We start from the raw sequence: 16,672 nt of genomic DNA on the forward strand, positions 1-16,672 counted from the left end.
CTAGTTGTGGCATGTGGGCTTCTCTCTAGCGGACTTTTCTCTAGTTGTGGCATGTGGGTTTTCTCTCTCTTGTTGAGGCGTGCGAGCTCAGTAGTTGTGGTGAGCCAGCTTAGTTGCCCCGTGGCATGTGGTATCTTAGTTCTCCGACCAGGGATCAAACCCCGCGTCCCCTGAGTTGGAAGGCGGATTCTTTACCAGTGGACCACCAGGGAAGTCCCTTATCTGACTTTTTGATTCTACCTATCCTTGTAGGTGTGAAGTGGTCTCTCACTGTGGTTTTAATTTGCATTTCCCTGATGACTAGTGATGTTGAGCATCTTTTCATGTTCTTGTTGGCCATTTGTCGTTTGCCCATTAAAAGTTTTTTTTTGTCTTTTTATTATTGAATTGTAAGAGTTCTTTATGTATTTTAGATACAAGTCCCTTACCAGATATATGATGTGCAAATACTTTCTCCACTTTTGTGGGTTGTCTTTTCACTTTCTTGGTGTCTTTTGAAGCACAAAAGTTTTTAATTTTGATTAAGTCTAATTTATTTATTTTTTCTGTTGCTGCTTGTGCTTTTGTTTTAGACAAAAACAAAAAGAAACCATTGCCAAATTCAAGGTCATGAAGATTTATGCCTATGTTTTCTTCTAAAAGTTTTATAGTTTTAGCTCTTATATTTATGTCTTTAACTCATTTTGAGTTAATTTTTGTATATGGTGTGAGGTAAAGGTCCAACTTCATTCCTTTGCATGTGGATATCCAGTTCTCCCATGCATCATTTATTGAAATGCCTGTTCTTTCACCATTGAATTATCTTGGTACCCTTGATGAAAAACAATTGACCATAGATGTTTGGGTTTATTTCTGGACCCTCAATTCTGTTCCATTGATCCATATGTCTCATATTATGCCAGTACCACACAATCTTGATTACTGTAGCTTTGTAGTGAAGTTTGAATTTGGGAAGTGCCCTCCAACTTTCTTCTTTTTAAAGACTGTTTTGGTTGTCTGGGTGCCTTGTATTTCATTCAGCATTCCAAGTTCAGTATGTCAGTTTCTGCAAAGTAGTCAGCTGGTATTTTGACAGGGATTGTGTGGAATCTGTAGATCAGTCTTCCATTATTTCTTGAATCCCATTCCTTCCTTCTAGATTTGGTTTCCTCCTTGTTGAATTTTATCCGTTAGTAGTTCTTTAAGAAAAGGCCTATAAAAATACTCTCTGTGTCTGAAAATATTTTTATTTTGACTTTATTCTTGCATGATTCTAATTTTCTAAAATGGATCTAAAACTCTAGAGTAAAAGTTATTCTCCTTGAACTTTTTGGAGATACTATTCTGTTGTCTTTTGACATTTATTGTTACTGATATCAGTCTAGCCGCTGGAGTTTTTGTTTTGTTTCATTTTCATTTTTGGTAAATAATCTGGTTTTTTCTCTGAAAACTTTTGAGATTGTTTTCTCATTTTTAATATACTATAGGTATACTGCAGTGCCTCTAATGTGCATTTGTTTTTATTTATCCAGTTCAGGACTCAGTAAGTGCCTTTAAGTTGAGGTGTCATATTTTATCTCAATTCTGAAAAATGTCCTGTTTTCTCTTTTATAGCACTCTTCCCCATTCTGTCTTATTTTTCAGATCTTTTCATCAAATTCACTATTTTTTTTTTCAGCCAGCTACCATTTAATGTATCTACTGAGTTTTTTAAAATTTCAATCATCATGTTTTTCTTTTCTACAATTTCTATTCCTTTTTAGTGTTGCCTGTTCTTTTCGTCCTTCTCTGTTCTTTGCCTTATCCTCTCATTATCCCTTTGGATGTGTTTAATGTACTTGTCTTAAAATCGCCTTTTCAATTATCCTATTATCCTCAGTTCTTGGGATCTACTCTTCTGGGCAGATGAGGCTGCTGGCTCTCCCTCCTGGGGGTTCACCTCCTTCTGTGAGGCGTGATCTTCAGAGGGCATCATTCCCGTGGCAGCCAGTCTGCCCTGGGCTCTGAGGTGCCGCTACAGGATGGTTTCGTGTTTGCCTCTTTTTTTTTTTTTTGCGGTACACGGGCCTCTCACTGTTGTGCCCTCTCCTGTTGCGGAGCATAGGCTCTGGACGCGCAGGCTCAGCGGCCAAGGCTCACGGGCCCAGCCGCTCCACGGCACGTGGGATGTGGGATCTTCCCGGACCAGGGCACGAACCCGTGTCCCCTGCATCGGCAGGCGGACTCTCAACCACTGCGCCACCAGGGAAGCCCTCGTGTTTGCCTCTTGCTGGGTCCTCATGGGTTTCACAGTTCCAGACCCAATCCATGGGTGTGAATTTGGAACTCTCACTAGTGAGACAAGAGCTTGGGATTCCAGTTTATCAAGGGCGACCTTCTACTTCTGGCTGCCTTGTAGCTTCCAAAGCTGACTCTGTGCTGTCCCAGTACTCCCAGAGCTTCGCACAGCAGTTGCCCACCACACTACTTCTTCTTCCTCACCCTCCACTCACTCCTTCTGATTTATCCCTAACACTCTGTCACCATGGCGTCAAACCCCAGGATCACTCTTCAGTCCTCACCTTAACTGACCCTTGTCAACACGTAGCAGTGGTGCAGCCCCCTCTCCTTGAGTCCTGTCCTCTGTAGAGACCATGCCACCATGCTCTGCTGGCTGTCCTCCCCTGCCCGGCCTCCTTCCCTGCTGACGACTCTCCCTGAGGGATTCTGGGAACTCTGCTCGATCCCCACCATCTGTTTCCCTGGCCTCATAGATTGTCCCTTGGCCAGCAGCTCCTCACCTTCTTTCTCCAGCCACTAGTCCTTCTGAGCTCCTGACCTGTCTGTCCAACTGGGGCATCCACTGGCCAATCCCAACAAGTGTGTTCCTACTCAGCTCTGGATCTGCCCCCACCTCCATTCCTGCCCCACCTCCAGGCCTCAGTCAGTGGCCCCGGTCCCTTGGTCACTCAGGCCAGTCCCTTGGCCATTCACCTTTGCCTGCCCCTGTTCTCCCACCCCCATCTGATCTCCTGAGTCCACCACCTCCCTCTCACTGTCACCTTCTGGTCCAGGCACCGCATGCTGAGCCTCCTCCTCCATGGTTGCCCTGCCCCATCCTGGTCCTGCTGCTGTCCACTGTACATCCGCACAGCAGCCAGATGAACCTCTGACTGTCACTGCCCTTCTCAAGTTGGCCAGTGGCTCCCCAGTGCTCTTGGCATGAGGTGGCCTGGCCCACCACCTCACCGACTTGGCTGCTTGCCCCCCACCCGCCCCCACCCCCCGCCGCCTGGGTCCTTCTTATTCCTCACGCTTGCCACATCCTCCTCCCTCCAAGGCCTTTGTTGGTACATTCCTTCTACTCGGAGCCCTGCCCCTCTCACTCCTGCTCCCCCAGGCTTCGACAGGCCCAGTCTGACACTGCTTCCTGATGTCTCCACCACAGCACTGCTCTCAGCTGTGGGTTAATGGCCTTGCATGCTCATCTGATGAAAGCCCCTTTCCAGCGGCACCACACAGGGGTCTTTCCAGCTGGGCCCCACACGTCTCTGGCGCCCAGGGCAGCATCTGACACACAGGGAAGCAGGAGAGCTGCTGACCACAGCATCCCAGCCCAGCCCTGGGTCCTGTGTTTGGCTTGTCCAGGGGGTAGGTTCTCTCTGAAAAGGGTTTATCGCCATCTACTGTGTTCTTAGACCTACCCCCGTGCAGGGGTCTGATCTCTGAGCACCTGAGAGGAATATTGTCGAGTGGAGGGTGAGTGGAGAGCAAGGGCGGTGGGGGAGGGATCTCGCTCACATCTCTCGAGGCTCCCTCTGCCATAGCAAGAGGGATGGGTGCGGTGTGTCCCCATTCTCTACTCACCACGGCCCTGGACAGGTGCCCAGACCTCCTGGAACTCAAGGTTCCTGTCTGTGACGAGTGTGTGGGACCCTGTCATGTCTACCTTGTGGCTGCCCTGTGACCACTGAGAGTGGCACCGTGGCAGGTCCTCCTTCTGGGGCATGGGCGGTGTGTGCCTGGAGCTCAGGCTCCATGTCTGCAGCCCTGAGGCCCTGTCCAGGCCTATCATGGAGGCTGGGACCTGGACTCGATGTGACCCCCGACTTGTATTTCCCTGCAGCGCGGAAGACGTGGTGGCCCGCGTGACGGGCAACCAGCTCACGCTGGGCTACATGGAAGAGCATGGCTTCACCGAGCCCATCCTTGTCCCCAAGAAAGATGGGCTGGGCCTGGCGGTCCCAGCCCCCACCTTCTATGTCAGCGACGTCGAGAACTACGTGGGTAAGTGCCCTCTCCTGCAAGTGAGTTGTGGGCTCCCTGAGCCAGGAGTCCCTGTATACGCTGCCTAGGCCCTGACTGTGTCCCAGAGCCATGTGAGCCAGTGTGACTCTGTTCTGTTCTGGGTGCTTTTCTTAGGATGAGACCCCATGCCCCAGCAAATGATGCGGGACCCAGGCCCCTTCCTTTCTCAGTTACTCTGCCCGCAGAATGGGGGCTTCGTGGGGACCCCTGGATTCTGCCAGCTACAGTACTGTTGGGCGCTAATGATAGTCATGCCTGGGAGGGCCCCAGCTGTGTTGTCCACGGTTCCTGATGTTCGTGCCGTGTCCGCCTCAGCCTCTGCTGGGGCCAACCTGGGGGCTGGCCTCCCTTGTCTGCCCTGGACACGCCGTCCCATGGTCCCAGGACTGCCTCCTCTTCTGGATCCCTTTGGGTTCTAGCTGGTGCTATTGGCGCCCTGTCTTGTGTTCCCTGGCAGCTCCCAGTGCTGTGGACACCCTCGGTCAGGACACCTCTAGGTGGATGAAGTGCTTGTATGTGCTGGGACATCCTCTGGCACAGAGGGGCTAGCACGTGCTTGCAGTGACCTTGGCAGGGCTGGTGGCCTCACAGCCCTGGCTCTGAGGCCCTCATGGTTGCTGGGGATTGGGGTGTTCACAGGGATGCCTGGGTGGCCAGTGAGGAGAGGGGAGAGGAAAGACCCTGAAAAGGCAAATGCCCAGGCCAGCTCTGGCCGCACACTGGACAGGAGAGGGCACAGGTGCTGAAACCCTCAGACAAGTTGTTCCATCACTGAGCTCTTGACCCTCTGCATCTGTAAGGCTTATGAATGGGGGGCAGGGGGCAGATGGGTGTGAGGACTAAATGAGATCATCTGTACAAGCCACACAGGAAGCCAGTGGCATTCCAGAGAACAGGGGGGCGGGGTGGGAAACACCCCTTCTCTGGAGCCGAAGCCCACCAGGGGAGGCCCCAAGGCTGGCCAGCTTGTGGCAGGGAGGAAGGAGGGACTCATGTTTTCAGTCTGGGAATGACCACAGTCCAGGACTGTTTCTGCCATGTCGTAGCACCTGTAATAACAGATAATAACTAGTGAGTGTCTACCAGGCGCCAGGCAGTTTTCTAAGCTGTTTCTGCATAGGAGCTAGTGTTGTCCTGCTCACAACTCTGTCATCCAGGCCCCAGGCTCAGCCAGCTGCAAAGGGCAGGGCCAGGTCTGCCGCAGTCCCTGCCTCCCTCCAACCCCCCAACCAGTTGTGCTTACAGAAGTGGGAAGCAGCTTACTGAATAGGGGAGGAGACGGTCCAGAGGTTTCTGTTGTAAATGTCTTTCTTTCACCTCTTAATTTTTTTATTATGCAACTTTTCACACACACACAAAATGAGAGAAATAAGCAGTGAACCCTCATGTACCCAGTACTGGTCACAAAACCCATCAGGTTTTGACTGTTCTCCTGTCTCCCCAACTCCCTCCTCCCCCAAGTATTTGAAGGCAAGTCTCTGGTACATACATCATTTCACCCATGAAAACTCCAGTACACAGCACTAACAGACAGTTTTAAAAAAAATATAATCACAGTTCCATCTTGCACTTTACGACACTAACAATAATTCCTTAAAATCACCTAAGACCACCTAAATTCTCCCCAGTTGCCTCAAAAACACCTTTTTATATTTGGATGTTTCACTCTGACTCTAAACAAGATCACACACTACATTTGGGTTTGATGTCCCTTCAGTCTCTTCTGTAACAGCCATCCCCTTTCCATTCCTTTGGTTTGTTGGAGAAATGGGGTTGTTAGTCCTGGAGAATCTTTCTTTTTTTTCTTTTTTGAATTTTATTTTATTTATTTTTTTATACAGTAGGTTCTTACTAGTTATCCATTTAATACATATTAGTGTATATATATCAATCCCAATCTCCCAGTTCATACCACCACACACCACCACCCCCGCCCTGCAACTTTCCCCCCTTGGTGTCCATATGTTTGTTCTCTACATCTGTGTCTCCATTTCTGCCCTGCAAACCGGTTCATCTATACCATTTTTCTAGGTTCCACGTATATGCGTTAATATACAATATTTGTTTTTCTCTTTCTGACTTACTTCACTCTGTATGACAGTCTCTAGATCCATCCACGTCTCTACAAATGACCCAATTTCGTTCCTTTTTATGGCTGAGTAATACTCCATTGTATATATGTACCACATCTTCCTTATCCATTCATCTGTCAATGGGCATTTAGGTTGCTTCCATAACCTGGCTATTGTAAATAGTGCTGCAATGAACATTGGGGTGCATGTGTCTTTTTGAATTACGGTTTTCTCTGGGCATATGCCAAGTAGTGGGATTGCTGGGTCATATGGTAATTCTATTTTTAGTTTCTTAAGGAACCTCCTTACTGTTCTCCATAGTGGCTGTATCAATTTACATTCCTACCAACAGTGCAAGAGCGTTCCCTTTTCTCCACACCCTCTCCAGCATTTTTTGTTTGTAGATTTTCTGATGATGCCCATTCTAACTGGTGTGAGGTGATACCTCATTGTAGTTTTGATTTGCATTTCTCTAATAATTAATGATGTTGAGCATCTTTTCATGTGCTTCTTGGCCATCTGTATGTCTTCATTGGAGCAATGTCTACTTAAGTCATCTGCCCATTTTTGGATTGGGTTGTTTGTTTTTTTAATATTGAGCTGCATGAGCTGTTTATATATTTTGAAGATTAATCCTTTGTCCATTGATTCGTTTGCAAATATTTTCTCCCATTCTGAGGGTTGTCTTTTCATCTTGTTTGTAGTTTCCTTTGCTTTGCAAAAGCTTTTAAGTTTAATTAGGTCCCATTTGTTTACTTTTGTTTTTATTCCCATCACTCTAGGACGTGGGTCAAAAATGATCTTGCTGTAATTTTTGTCAAAGAGTGTTCTTTCTATGTTTTCCTCCAAGAGTTTTGTAGTGTCCAGTCTTACATTTAGGTCTCTAATGCATTTTGAGTTTATTTTTGTGTATGGTGTTAGGGAGTGTTCTAATTTCATTCTTTTACATGTAGCTGTCCAGCTTTCCCAGCACCACTTAGTGAAGAGGTTGCCTTTTCTCCATTTTATATCCTTGCCTCCTTTGTGATATATTAGTTGACCATAGGTGCGTGGGTTTTTCTCTGGGCTTTCTATCCTGTTCCATTGATCTATATTTCTGTTTTTGTGCCAGTACCATATTGTATTGATTACTGTAGCTTTGTAAGATAGTCTGAAGTCAGGGAGTCTGATTCCTCCAGCTCCGTTTTTTTCCCTCAAGACTGCTTTGGCTATTCGGGGTCTTTTGTGTCTCCATACAAATTTTAAGATTTTTTGTTCAAGTTCTGTAAAAAATGCCATTGGTAATTTGATAGGGATTGCACTGAAGCTGTAGATTGCTTTGGGTAGTATAGTCATTTTCACAATATTGATTCTTCCAATCCAAGACCATGGTATATCTCTCCATCTGTTTGTATCATCTTTAGTTTCTTTCATCAGTGTCTTATAGTTTTCTGCATACAGGTCTTTTGTATCCCTAGGTAGGTTTATTCCTAGGTATTTTATTCTTTTTGCTGCAATGGTAAATGGGAATGTTTCCTTAATTTCTCTTTCAGATTTTTCATCATTAGTGTACAGGAGTGCAAGAGATTTCTGTGCATTAATTTTATATCCTGCAACTTTACCAAATTCATTGATTAGCTCTAGTAGTTTTCTGGTGGCATCTTTAGGATTCTCTATGTACAGTATCATGTCATCTGCAAACAGTGACAGTTTTACTTCTTCTTTTCCAATTTGTATTCCTTTTATTTCTTTTTCTTTGATTGCCGTGGCTAGGACTTCCAAAACTATGTTGAATAATAGTGGTGAGAGTGGACATCCTTTTCTTGTTCTGATCTTAGAGGAAATGCTTTCAGTTTTTCACCATTGAGAATGATGTTTGCTGTGGGTTTGTCATATATGGCCTTTATTAAGTTGAGGTAGGTTCCCTCTGTGTCCACTTTCTGGAGGGATTTTATCATAAATGGATATTGAATTTTGTCAAAAGCTTTTTCTGCATCTATTGAGATGATCATGTGGTTTTTGTTCTTCAGTTTGTTAATATGGTATATCACATTTATTGATTTGTGTATATTGAAGAATCCTTGCATTCCTGGATAAACCCCACTTGATCATGGTGTATGATCCTTTTAATGTGTTGTTGGATGCTGTTTGCTAGTATTTTGTTGAGGATTTTTGCATCTATATTCATCAGTGATATTGGTCTGTAATATTCTTTTTTCTGTAGTATCTTTGTCTGGTTTTGGTATCAGGGTGATGGTGGCCTCATACAGTGAGTTTGGGAGCATTCCTTCCTCTGAAATTTTTTGGAGGAGTTGGAGAAGGATGGGTGTTAGCTCTTCTCTAAATGTTTGATAGAATTCACCTGTGAAGCCATCTGGTCCTGGACTTTTGTTTGTTGGAAGATTTTTAATCACAGTTTCAATTTTATTAGTTGTGATTGGTCTTTTCATATTTTCTATTTCTTCCTGGTTCAGTCTTGAAAGGTTTTACCTTTCTAAGAATTTGTCCATTTCTTCCAGGTTGTCCATTTGATTGGCATAGAGTTGCTTATAGTAGTCTCTTAGGATGCTTTGTATTTCTGCAGTGTCTGTTGTAACTTCTCCTTTTTCATTTCTAATTTTATTAATTTGAGTCCTCTCCCTCTTTTTCTTGATGAGTCTGGCTAATGGTTTATCAATTATGTTTATCTTTTCAAAGAACCAGCTTTTAGTTTTATTTATCTTTTCTATTGTTTTCTTTGTTTCTATTTCATTTATTTCTGCTCTGATCTTTATGATTTCTTTCCTTCTACTAACTTTGGGTTTTGTTTGTTCTTCTTTCTCTTGTTCCTTTAGGTGTAAGTTTAGATTGTTTATTTGAGATTTTCCTTGTTTCTTGAGGTAGGCTTGTATAGCTATAAACTTCCCTCTTAGAACTGCTTTTGCTGCATCCCATAGGTTTTGGATCATCGTGTTTTCATTGTCATTTGTCTCTAGGTATTTTCTGATTCCCTCTTTGATTTCTTCAGTGATCTCTTGGTTATTTAGTAACATATTGTTTAGCCTCCACGTGTTTGTGTTTTTTACCTTTTTTCCCCCCTGTAATTGATTTCTAATCTCATAGTGTTGTGGTCAGAAAAGATGCTGGATATGATTTCAGTTTTCTTAAATTTACTGAGGCTTGATTTGTGACCCAAGATGTGATCTATCCTGGAGAATGTTCCGTGTGCACTTGAGAAGAAAGTGTAATCTGCTGTTTTTGGATGGAATGTCCTATAAATATCACTTGAATCTATCTGGTCTATTGTGTCATTTAAAGCTTGTGTTTCCTTATTAATTTTCTGTTTGGATGATCTGTCCATTGGTGTAAGTGAGGTGTTAAAATTCCCCACTATTGGGCCTCCCTGGTGGCGCAGTGGTGGAGAGTCCGCCTGCCGATGCAGGGGATACGGGTTCGTGCCCCGGTCTGGGAGGATCCCATATGCCGCGGAGCGGCTGGGCCCGTGAGCCATGGCCGCTGAGCCTGTGCGTCCGGAGCCTGTGCTCCGCAACGGGAGAGGCCACAACAGTGAGAGGCCCGTGTACAGCAAAAAAAAAAAAAAAAAAAAAAAAAAAAAAAATTCCCCACTATTATTGTGTTACTGTTGGTTTCCTCTTTTATAGCTGTTAGCAGTTGCTTTATGTATTGAGGTGCTCCTATGTTGGGTGCATATATATTTATAATTGTTATATCTTCTTCTTGGATTGATCCCTTGATCATTATGTAGTGTCCTTCTTTGTCTCTTGTAATAGTCTTTATTTTAAAGTCCATTTTATCTGATAGGATTATTACTGCTACAGCTTTCTTTTGATTTCCATTTGCATGGAATATCTTTTTCTATCCCCTCACTTTCAGTCTGTATGTATCCCTAGATCTGAAGTGTGTCTCTTGTAGACAGCATATATATGGGTCTTGTTTTTGTATCCATTCAGCTTGCCTCTCTGTCTTTTGGTTGGAGCATTTAATCCATTCACGTTTAAGGTAATTATCGATATGTATGTTCCTATTACCATTTTCTTAATTGTTATGGGTTTGTTTTTGTAGGTCCTTTTCTTCTTTTGTGTTTCCCACTTAGAAAAGTTCCTTTAGCATTTGTTGTAGAGCTGGTTTGGTGGTGCTGAATTCTCTTAGCTTTTGCTTGTCTGTAAAGCTTTTGATTTCTCCATCAAATCTGAATGAGATCCTTGCTTGGTAGAGTAATCTTGGTTGTTGTTTCTTCCCTTTCATCACTTTAAATATATCATGCCACTCCCTCCTGGCTTGTAGAGTTTCTGCTGAGAAATCAGCTGTTAAGCTTATGGGAGTTCCCATGTACATTATCTGTCATTTTCCCTTGTTGCTTTCAAAAAATTTTTCTTTTTCTTTAATTTTTGTCAATATGATTACTATGTGTCTCGGCGTGTTTCTCTTTGGGTTTATCCTGCCTGGGACTCTCTGTGATTCCTGGACTTGAGTGGCTATTTCCTTTCCCATGTTAGGGAAGTTTTTGACTATAATCGCTTCAAACATTTTCTCAGGTCCTTTCTCTGTCTCTTCTCCTTCTGGGACCTCTATAATGCGAATGTTGTTGAGTTTAATGTTGTCCCAGAGGTCTCTTAGGCTGTCTTCATTTCTTTTTATTCTTTTTTCTTTATTCTGTTCCATGGCAGTGAATTCCACCATTCTGTCTTCCAGGTCACTTATCTGTTCTTCTGCCTCAGTTATTCTCCTATTGATTCCTTCTAGTGTATTTTTCATTCAGTTATTATATTGTTCATCTCTGTTTGTTTGTTCTTTAATTCTTCTAGGTCTTTGTTAAACATTTCTTGCATCTTCTCAGTCTTTGCCTCCTTTCTTTTTCCAAGGTCCTGGATCATCTTCACTATCATTCTTCTGAATTCTTTTTCTGGAAGGTTGCCTATCTCCACTTCATTTAGTTGTTTTTCTGGGGTTTTATCTTGTTCCTTCCTCTGGTACATTGCCCTCTGCCTTTTCATCTTGTCTGTCTTTCTGTGACTGTGGTTTTTGTTCCACAGGCTGCAGGATTGCGGTTCTTGTTGCTTCTCCTGTCTGCCCTCTGGTGGATGAGTCTATCTAAGAGGCTTGTGCAAGTTTCTTGATGGGAGGGACGGGTGGTGGGTAGAGCTGGGTGTTGCTCTGGTGGGCAGAGCTCAGTAAAACTTTAATCCACTTGTCTGCTGATGGGTGGGTCTGGGTTCCCTCCCTGTTGGTTGTTTGGCCTGAAGCGACCCAACACTGGAGCCTACCCAGCTCTTTGGTGGGGCTATTGGCAGACTCTGGGAGGGCTCACACCAAGGAGTACTTCCCAGAACTTCTACTACCAGTGTCCTTGTCCTCATGGTGAGCCACATCCACCCCCTGCCTCTGCAGGAGACCCTCCAACACTAGCAGGTAGGTCTGGTTCAGTCTCCAAAGGGGTTACTGCTCCTTCCCCTGGGTCCCGATGCACACCGTACTTTGTGTGCGCCGTCCAAGAGTGGAGTCTCTGTTTCCTCCAGTCCTGTTGAAGTCCTGCAATCAAATCCTGCTAGGCTTCATAGTCTGATTCTCTAGGAATTCCTCCTCCCGTTGCCGGACCCCCAGGTTGGGAAGCCTGACGTGTGGCTCAGAACCTTCACTCCAGTGCGTGGACTTCTGTGGTATAAGTGTTCTCCAGTTTGTGAGTCACCCACCCAGCAGTTATGGGATTTGATTTTATTGTGATAGCGCCCCTCCTACCATCTCATTGTGGCTTCTCCTTTGTCTTTGGATGTGGGGTATCTCTTTCGGTGAGTTCCAGTGGCTTCCTGTCGATGATTATTCAGCAGTTAGTTGTGATTCCGGTGCTCTTGCAAGAGGGAGTGAGCGCATGTCCTTCTACTCAGCGGTCTTGAACCAATGTCTCTGGAGAATCTTTCATATTTGAGATTTGGGAAGATCTTACATTAGGGATTTGGCTGACAGCGTCCCTGTGGTGTCATTTAGCGTGTTCTTCTGTCCCTGATGGTTCCTGTCACAGGTGGTTAGAGGTTGGTTAGATTTGTGTTCAAGTCGTTGGCAGGACTCCTTCTTGGGGTGGCGGTGCTGCCATCCACTTCTTTCCAGTGGTCAAGGCAGTGCAGGGTCATCTGTTCACAGAATGCTCCATCAGCCTTTCGGCTCACTGTCTGAGCAGCCGGTGAGGACTGTTGCAAAGGAAGAGTTTGCTACTTCTGTCCTCTCTCCGTCTATTGTGAGTCTCCTGTAAAGAACTTGCCCTTATTAGTTACTTGGTTATCCAGAACTCTGTTTCTGTCATCAACAATTTTTACCCTGAACTTTTCCCATCAAGTATAGAAAACGTAGCATAAATGTTTTTCCTTCTATTTTCAATTTTCAGAATAATGAGTTGGTGTCCTAGAAATGCAAGAATTTTTTTGATTAAAAAAATTTGTAAGTATAAGTATGTCCATGCATTATTTGGGACCTATCTGCACTAAGAACATCTTCATTGTTTCTCTGAAGTGTAAGTTTTTACCTGGTGTCCTGTATTTTTATTTGCTTATCTGGCCACCTTAGCTGAGGCTCATTACTGTGCCACCCTACTGTACCAGGGGGTCTTCATGGCCACCCGAGGGAAGGAGCAGGCAGGGCAGGTGGGGGGAGGGTCAGACATTAGAGCCTAGAGCCTCAGCATTCAGCCCTCCCTCAGTTGTCTTCTGAGGGTGAGTGAGCATTTCCTCTGCACATCCTGGCCCCCGACCTCACGGAAGGCCACACCATCTTCCCTGGGTGTGCTCACCCTCCTCTTCTGCCTCCCCAGGCCCAGAGCGGAGTGTGGATGTGACAGACGTCACCAAGCAGAAGGACTGCAAGATGAAGCTGAAGGAGTTTGTGGACTATTACTATAGCACCAACCGCAAGCGGGTCCTTAACCTTACCAACCTTGAGTTCTCTGACACCAGGTGAGTGGGGCCAGGGTGGAGGGACGGAGAGGGATACTAGTTTGGAACATGCTGGAGACTTAAGCCTGTGACTAAGGCTGTTGAGGTCAGGGTGGCCTGGCTTATGATTTGTGAACGTCTTGTCCAAGCAGGCATGGCCTTGAAGGCAGAGGTGTGCCCAAGGCAGCAAGAACACTGAGACCCCGTTCTCGGCTTGGCTGAAGTGTCACTGCACAGGTGCTGCTGAGCTGGATGTTTTTGATGCAGTGTTGTGCATTCTATCCAGGACGGTGACATTTAATAGAATCAAGGCTGCCTTTGCCTTTTCTCATCTTCCCTGGAGATGAGTTATCTGGTCTGACATGGCCCAGCATGGCAAGGAGTTGCAGGCTCCCCTGTTGTCTGCTCTGGAGAGAAGTGGCTTTTCCTTAGGTGTTGACAGGAAGCGCCTGGGCTGTGCATGAGCAATGATATTTACTCTCAGGGCCCCATCGTGCCCAGCGACACTAGCATGAGCCCACCTGACAAGTCTCTTTCCAATTCTCCAGGAAGGAAGTTGTTTCTGGGGTAGATGGTTCTCAGGCCTTCTCCATGCCTGTCTTTGGGTGAGAGCTCAGTGTTGGATGCCTGCCGCAGCCACAGCCAGCAGCTGGGCTCATTCTGCCCTCTGTGAACCTCAGTTTGCTCATCTGTAGAATGGGCGCAATGCCATGTCGCCCGAGGTGGAGAAATAGGCATGGGACACACATCTCAGAGCACCTTTCCCATCCTGCCCGGCGGGCAAAACAAATGTGCTGTCGGTTCCCATCACTGCTGACTGTTCCTGTCCCTGCCCCCAGAATGTCCAGCTTTGTGGAGCCTCCTGACATCGTAAAGAAACTGTCCTGGGTAGAAAACTACTGGCCCGACGACGCACTGTTGGCCAAGCCCAAGGTGACCAAGTACTGCCTGATCTGTGTGAAGGACAGCTACACTGACTTTCACATCGACTCCGGGGGTGCCTCTGCATGGTACCACGTGCTCAAGGTGAGCGCTGGCCTCTGCTCCCCATGTGGGCCCTACGTGGGCCTCAGGGGCAAGACCTACTCTTGACCAGGCCCCTGTCCACCTGCAGGACCGTTTGTAGTCCCCACAGGCCCTAACAGTGGCCAGCATCAGGTGGGATGAGGGACAAGATGCTTCTCCACAGAAGGGGCACAGATGTTGGGCCCTTGGGAGGCATGGGGGTTGGGGGGAGCACCTCAGGGCCAGAGCAGGACATGTGTGTTGCCTTTTTTAAAGATTGAGGCGCATGAAGCAATTGGAGGAGGCCCACTGCAGTGGTGACCAAGGGCTCATGTCCAGGGAAGGGAGAGCAGTGCCGGGAAGACTTCCTGGCAGACGGGATGAGGGAACATGCCCCACTGGGAGGATGAGGGGGTGGGCTGGGGGCTGGGGAGCAAGGCTGCAGTGGCATCTGAGTGGCAGAGAGAGCTAGGGGACTTCTGGCTGGGGACAGATAGGGAAGCTAGGGGAAAAGGGAGATGTGAAAAAAAACAAAAAAGGAGAACCTAAGCCTTGGGCTCACCCTCTTGCCCCAGGTCTCCCCAGACCTGCTAGAGCCCAGGCTAGGGTAGGCAGCTCAGCTTCTGATCCTATCCCTTCGAGGCCCTGAGCAAGTCCTGCCCCCGCCCCCCGTGCATCCCCACCCTCAGCCCGTCTGCCTCGTGAGTGAGGACCTCTACATCTCCCTAGTCCAAGCGCAGGGCTGGACTGGTGCTGGTGCTGGCAGCAGGGCCGTCCTTCCGTCTCCAGCTGGGAGCCAAGCCACTCTCAAGAGCAGAGCTTTCTTGTAACTCGTCAGACAGCAGGTCACAACGTTGTTCCCCTTGGCAGATAGGTATCCATAGTGCTGCAGAGATATGGTGTGTGGAGTGGTAGAGGTTGCCCTGAACATGCCGGAGGCGCCAGTGCCTAGAGTCTTCCTAACACGCAGACGTCTGAATTGCAAAGCACATGTGGTCCCAGTGTTTCAGGGGAGGATTGATGGGCCTGGGCAGGATGCTGTTGAAGCTAGGACCCATCCCCGGGACGTGGTGGGCCCCGTCCCCTCTCAGCATCCCCAGGACATGATGGGCACTGCCCACCCCCAGCATCCCCAGCATATGACAGGCTCCACCAATGGCCTCTTGTTGGCAGGGGGAGAAGATCTTCTATCTCATCAAGCCAGCTTCGGCCAACATCTCCCTGTATGAGCGCTGGCAGTCGGCCTCAAACCACAGTGAGATGTTCTTTGCTGACCAGGTGGACAAATGCTACAGGTGCACCCTCAAGCAGGGCCAGACGCTCTTCATCCCCTCGGGTGAGTGCCCTGTCCCCATGTTGTGTCTCCCACCTCTGACGTCTGCCAGAGGAGGTCATGCCCTGGCTGTTCCCTACCTTGCCTTGGCGTCAGTCCTGCTCTGTGGTCACCTCTGGGGCCACCTCGGGGCCATGAGCCCCTGCAGCTTCCAGCCTGGCTGTGCTCACAGAGGCCAGGCACGTGGGATTGCATGGGGCCCCCAGAGCCCAGCCCAGAGAGCGCAGCCACACTGTCAGAGATGGTGTTTGCTGATCTCAGCATCTCAAACATATGCAGAAGGAGGAAGCATGACATGAGCAGATAAATGCCCTTTACAGATGTCATGTTGCTTCACCCATAAATATTTCACCGTATCTGTAAGGTTTCCTTTTAAAGATAACATAATTACAATACTGTCATCACACTTTAAAAATGAACAGTGAACAGTTCCTTAGTATCACCAAATAGCCAGTCAGTGTTCAGATTTTCTAATTGTCGTATATGGAGGCCCTCACATTTCCACTGACTTATGTGCCTCTGAGCGCCTCCTGATCTAGCCCCGACCCCTGTTTCCTCTAATCACAGTTATTTCCCAAAGTCTGTAGGGACAAACCCAGCTCTCCTGGGAGGTGTGGCCACTCTGCCTGTCTCTTTCCACCCCTGTATGTGGAGATCAGGGATGCCAGGCAGCCCGAACCTGGGGTGGGTCTGAGCAAGTCCCCTTGGCTCCTGGGCCTCCATTTCCCTGTCTATACCCTACAGGGCTGGATAGAATAGACTGTGAGCTCGGACACAGTCTGTCCTTCTGGGAGGGCCCACCCACTCATTACACGGAAGCCAGGGCCAGAGCACCTTCCAGGGGGCCCGGGTGGATGGGGGCACAGAGGAAGGACTGGCAGGAGTCAGGCCCGGTAGCTGCCAAGAGCCTGGCATGAGAACACTGTGAAGAGAGAGCCCCATCCCTGTCTCCCCAGGCTGGATTTATGCCACACTTACACCTGTGGACTGCCTGGCCTTCGCGGGACATTTCCTCCACAGCCTGAGCGTGGAGATGCAGATGAGGTAGGGCCACACCTGACTCCCAGGATCCGCTGGGCGGGGTCCCCACCGTCGGT

General features: G+C 47.3%; 1 protein-coding gene across 4 annotated transcripts in view; it reads left to right on the forward strand.

Moving 5' to 3' along the window:
- The window catches only part of PHF2 (PHD finger protein 2), a 92,105-nt gene that overhangs the window by 55,177 nt on the left and 20,256 nt on the right, over positions 1–16,672 (forward strand). For 3 of the 4 annotated variants that reach the window (XM_082637682.1, XM_082637684.1, XM_082637683.1), the window contains exons 4-8: positions 4,085–4,245; positions 13,117–13,258; positions 14,077–14,263; positions 15,416–15,578; positions 16,532–16,619. In XM_082637682.1, the coding sequence (XP_082493808.1) occupies positions 4,085–4,245; positions 13,117–13,258; positions 14,077–14,263; positions 15,416–15,578; positions 16,532–16,619 (741 nt within the window). The remainder of the gene's footprint in view (positions 1–4,084; positions 4,246–13,116; positions 13,259–14,076; positions 14,264–15,415; positions 15,579–16,531; positions 16,620–16,672) is intronic. The other variant, XM_082637685.1, reaches the window with a different exon arrangement.

This window comes from Mesoplodon mirus (assembly GCF_964341445.2).
Source record: "Mesoplodon mirus genome assembly, chromosome: 1".
Lineage (NCBI taxonomy): Eukaryota > Metazoa > Chordata > Mammalia > Artiodactyla > Ziphiidae > Mesoplodon > Mesoplodon mirus.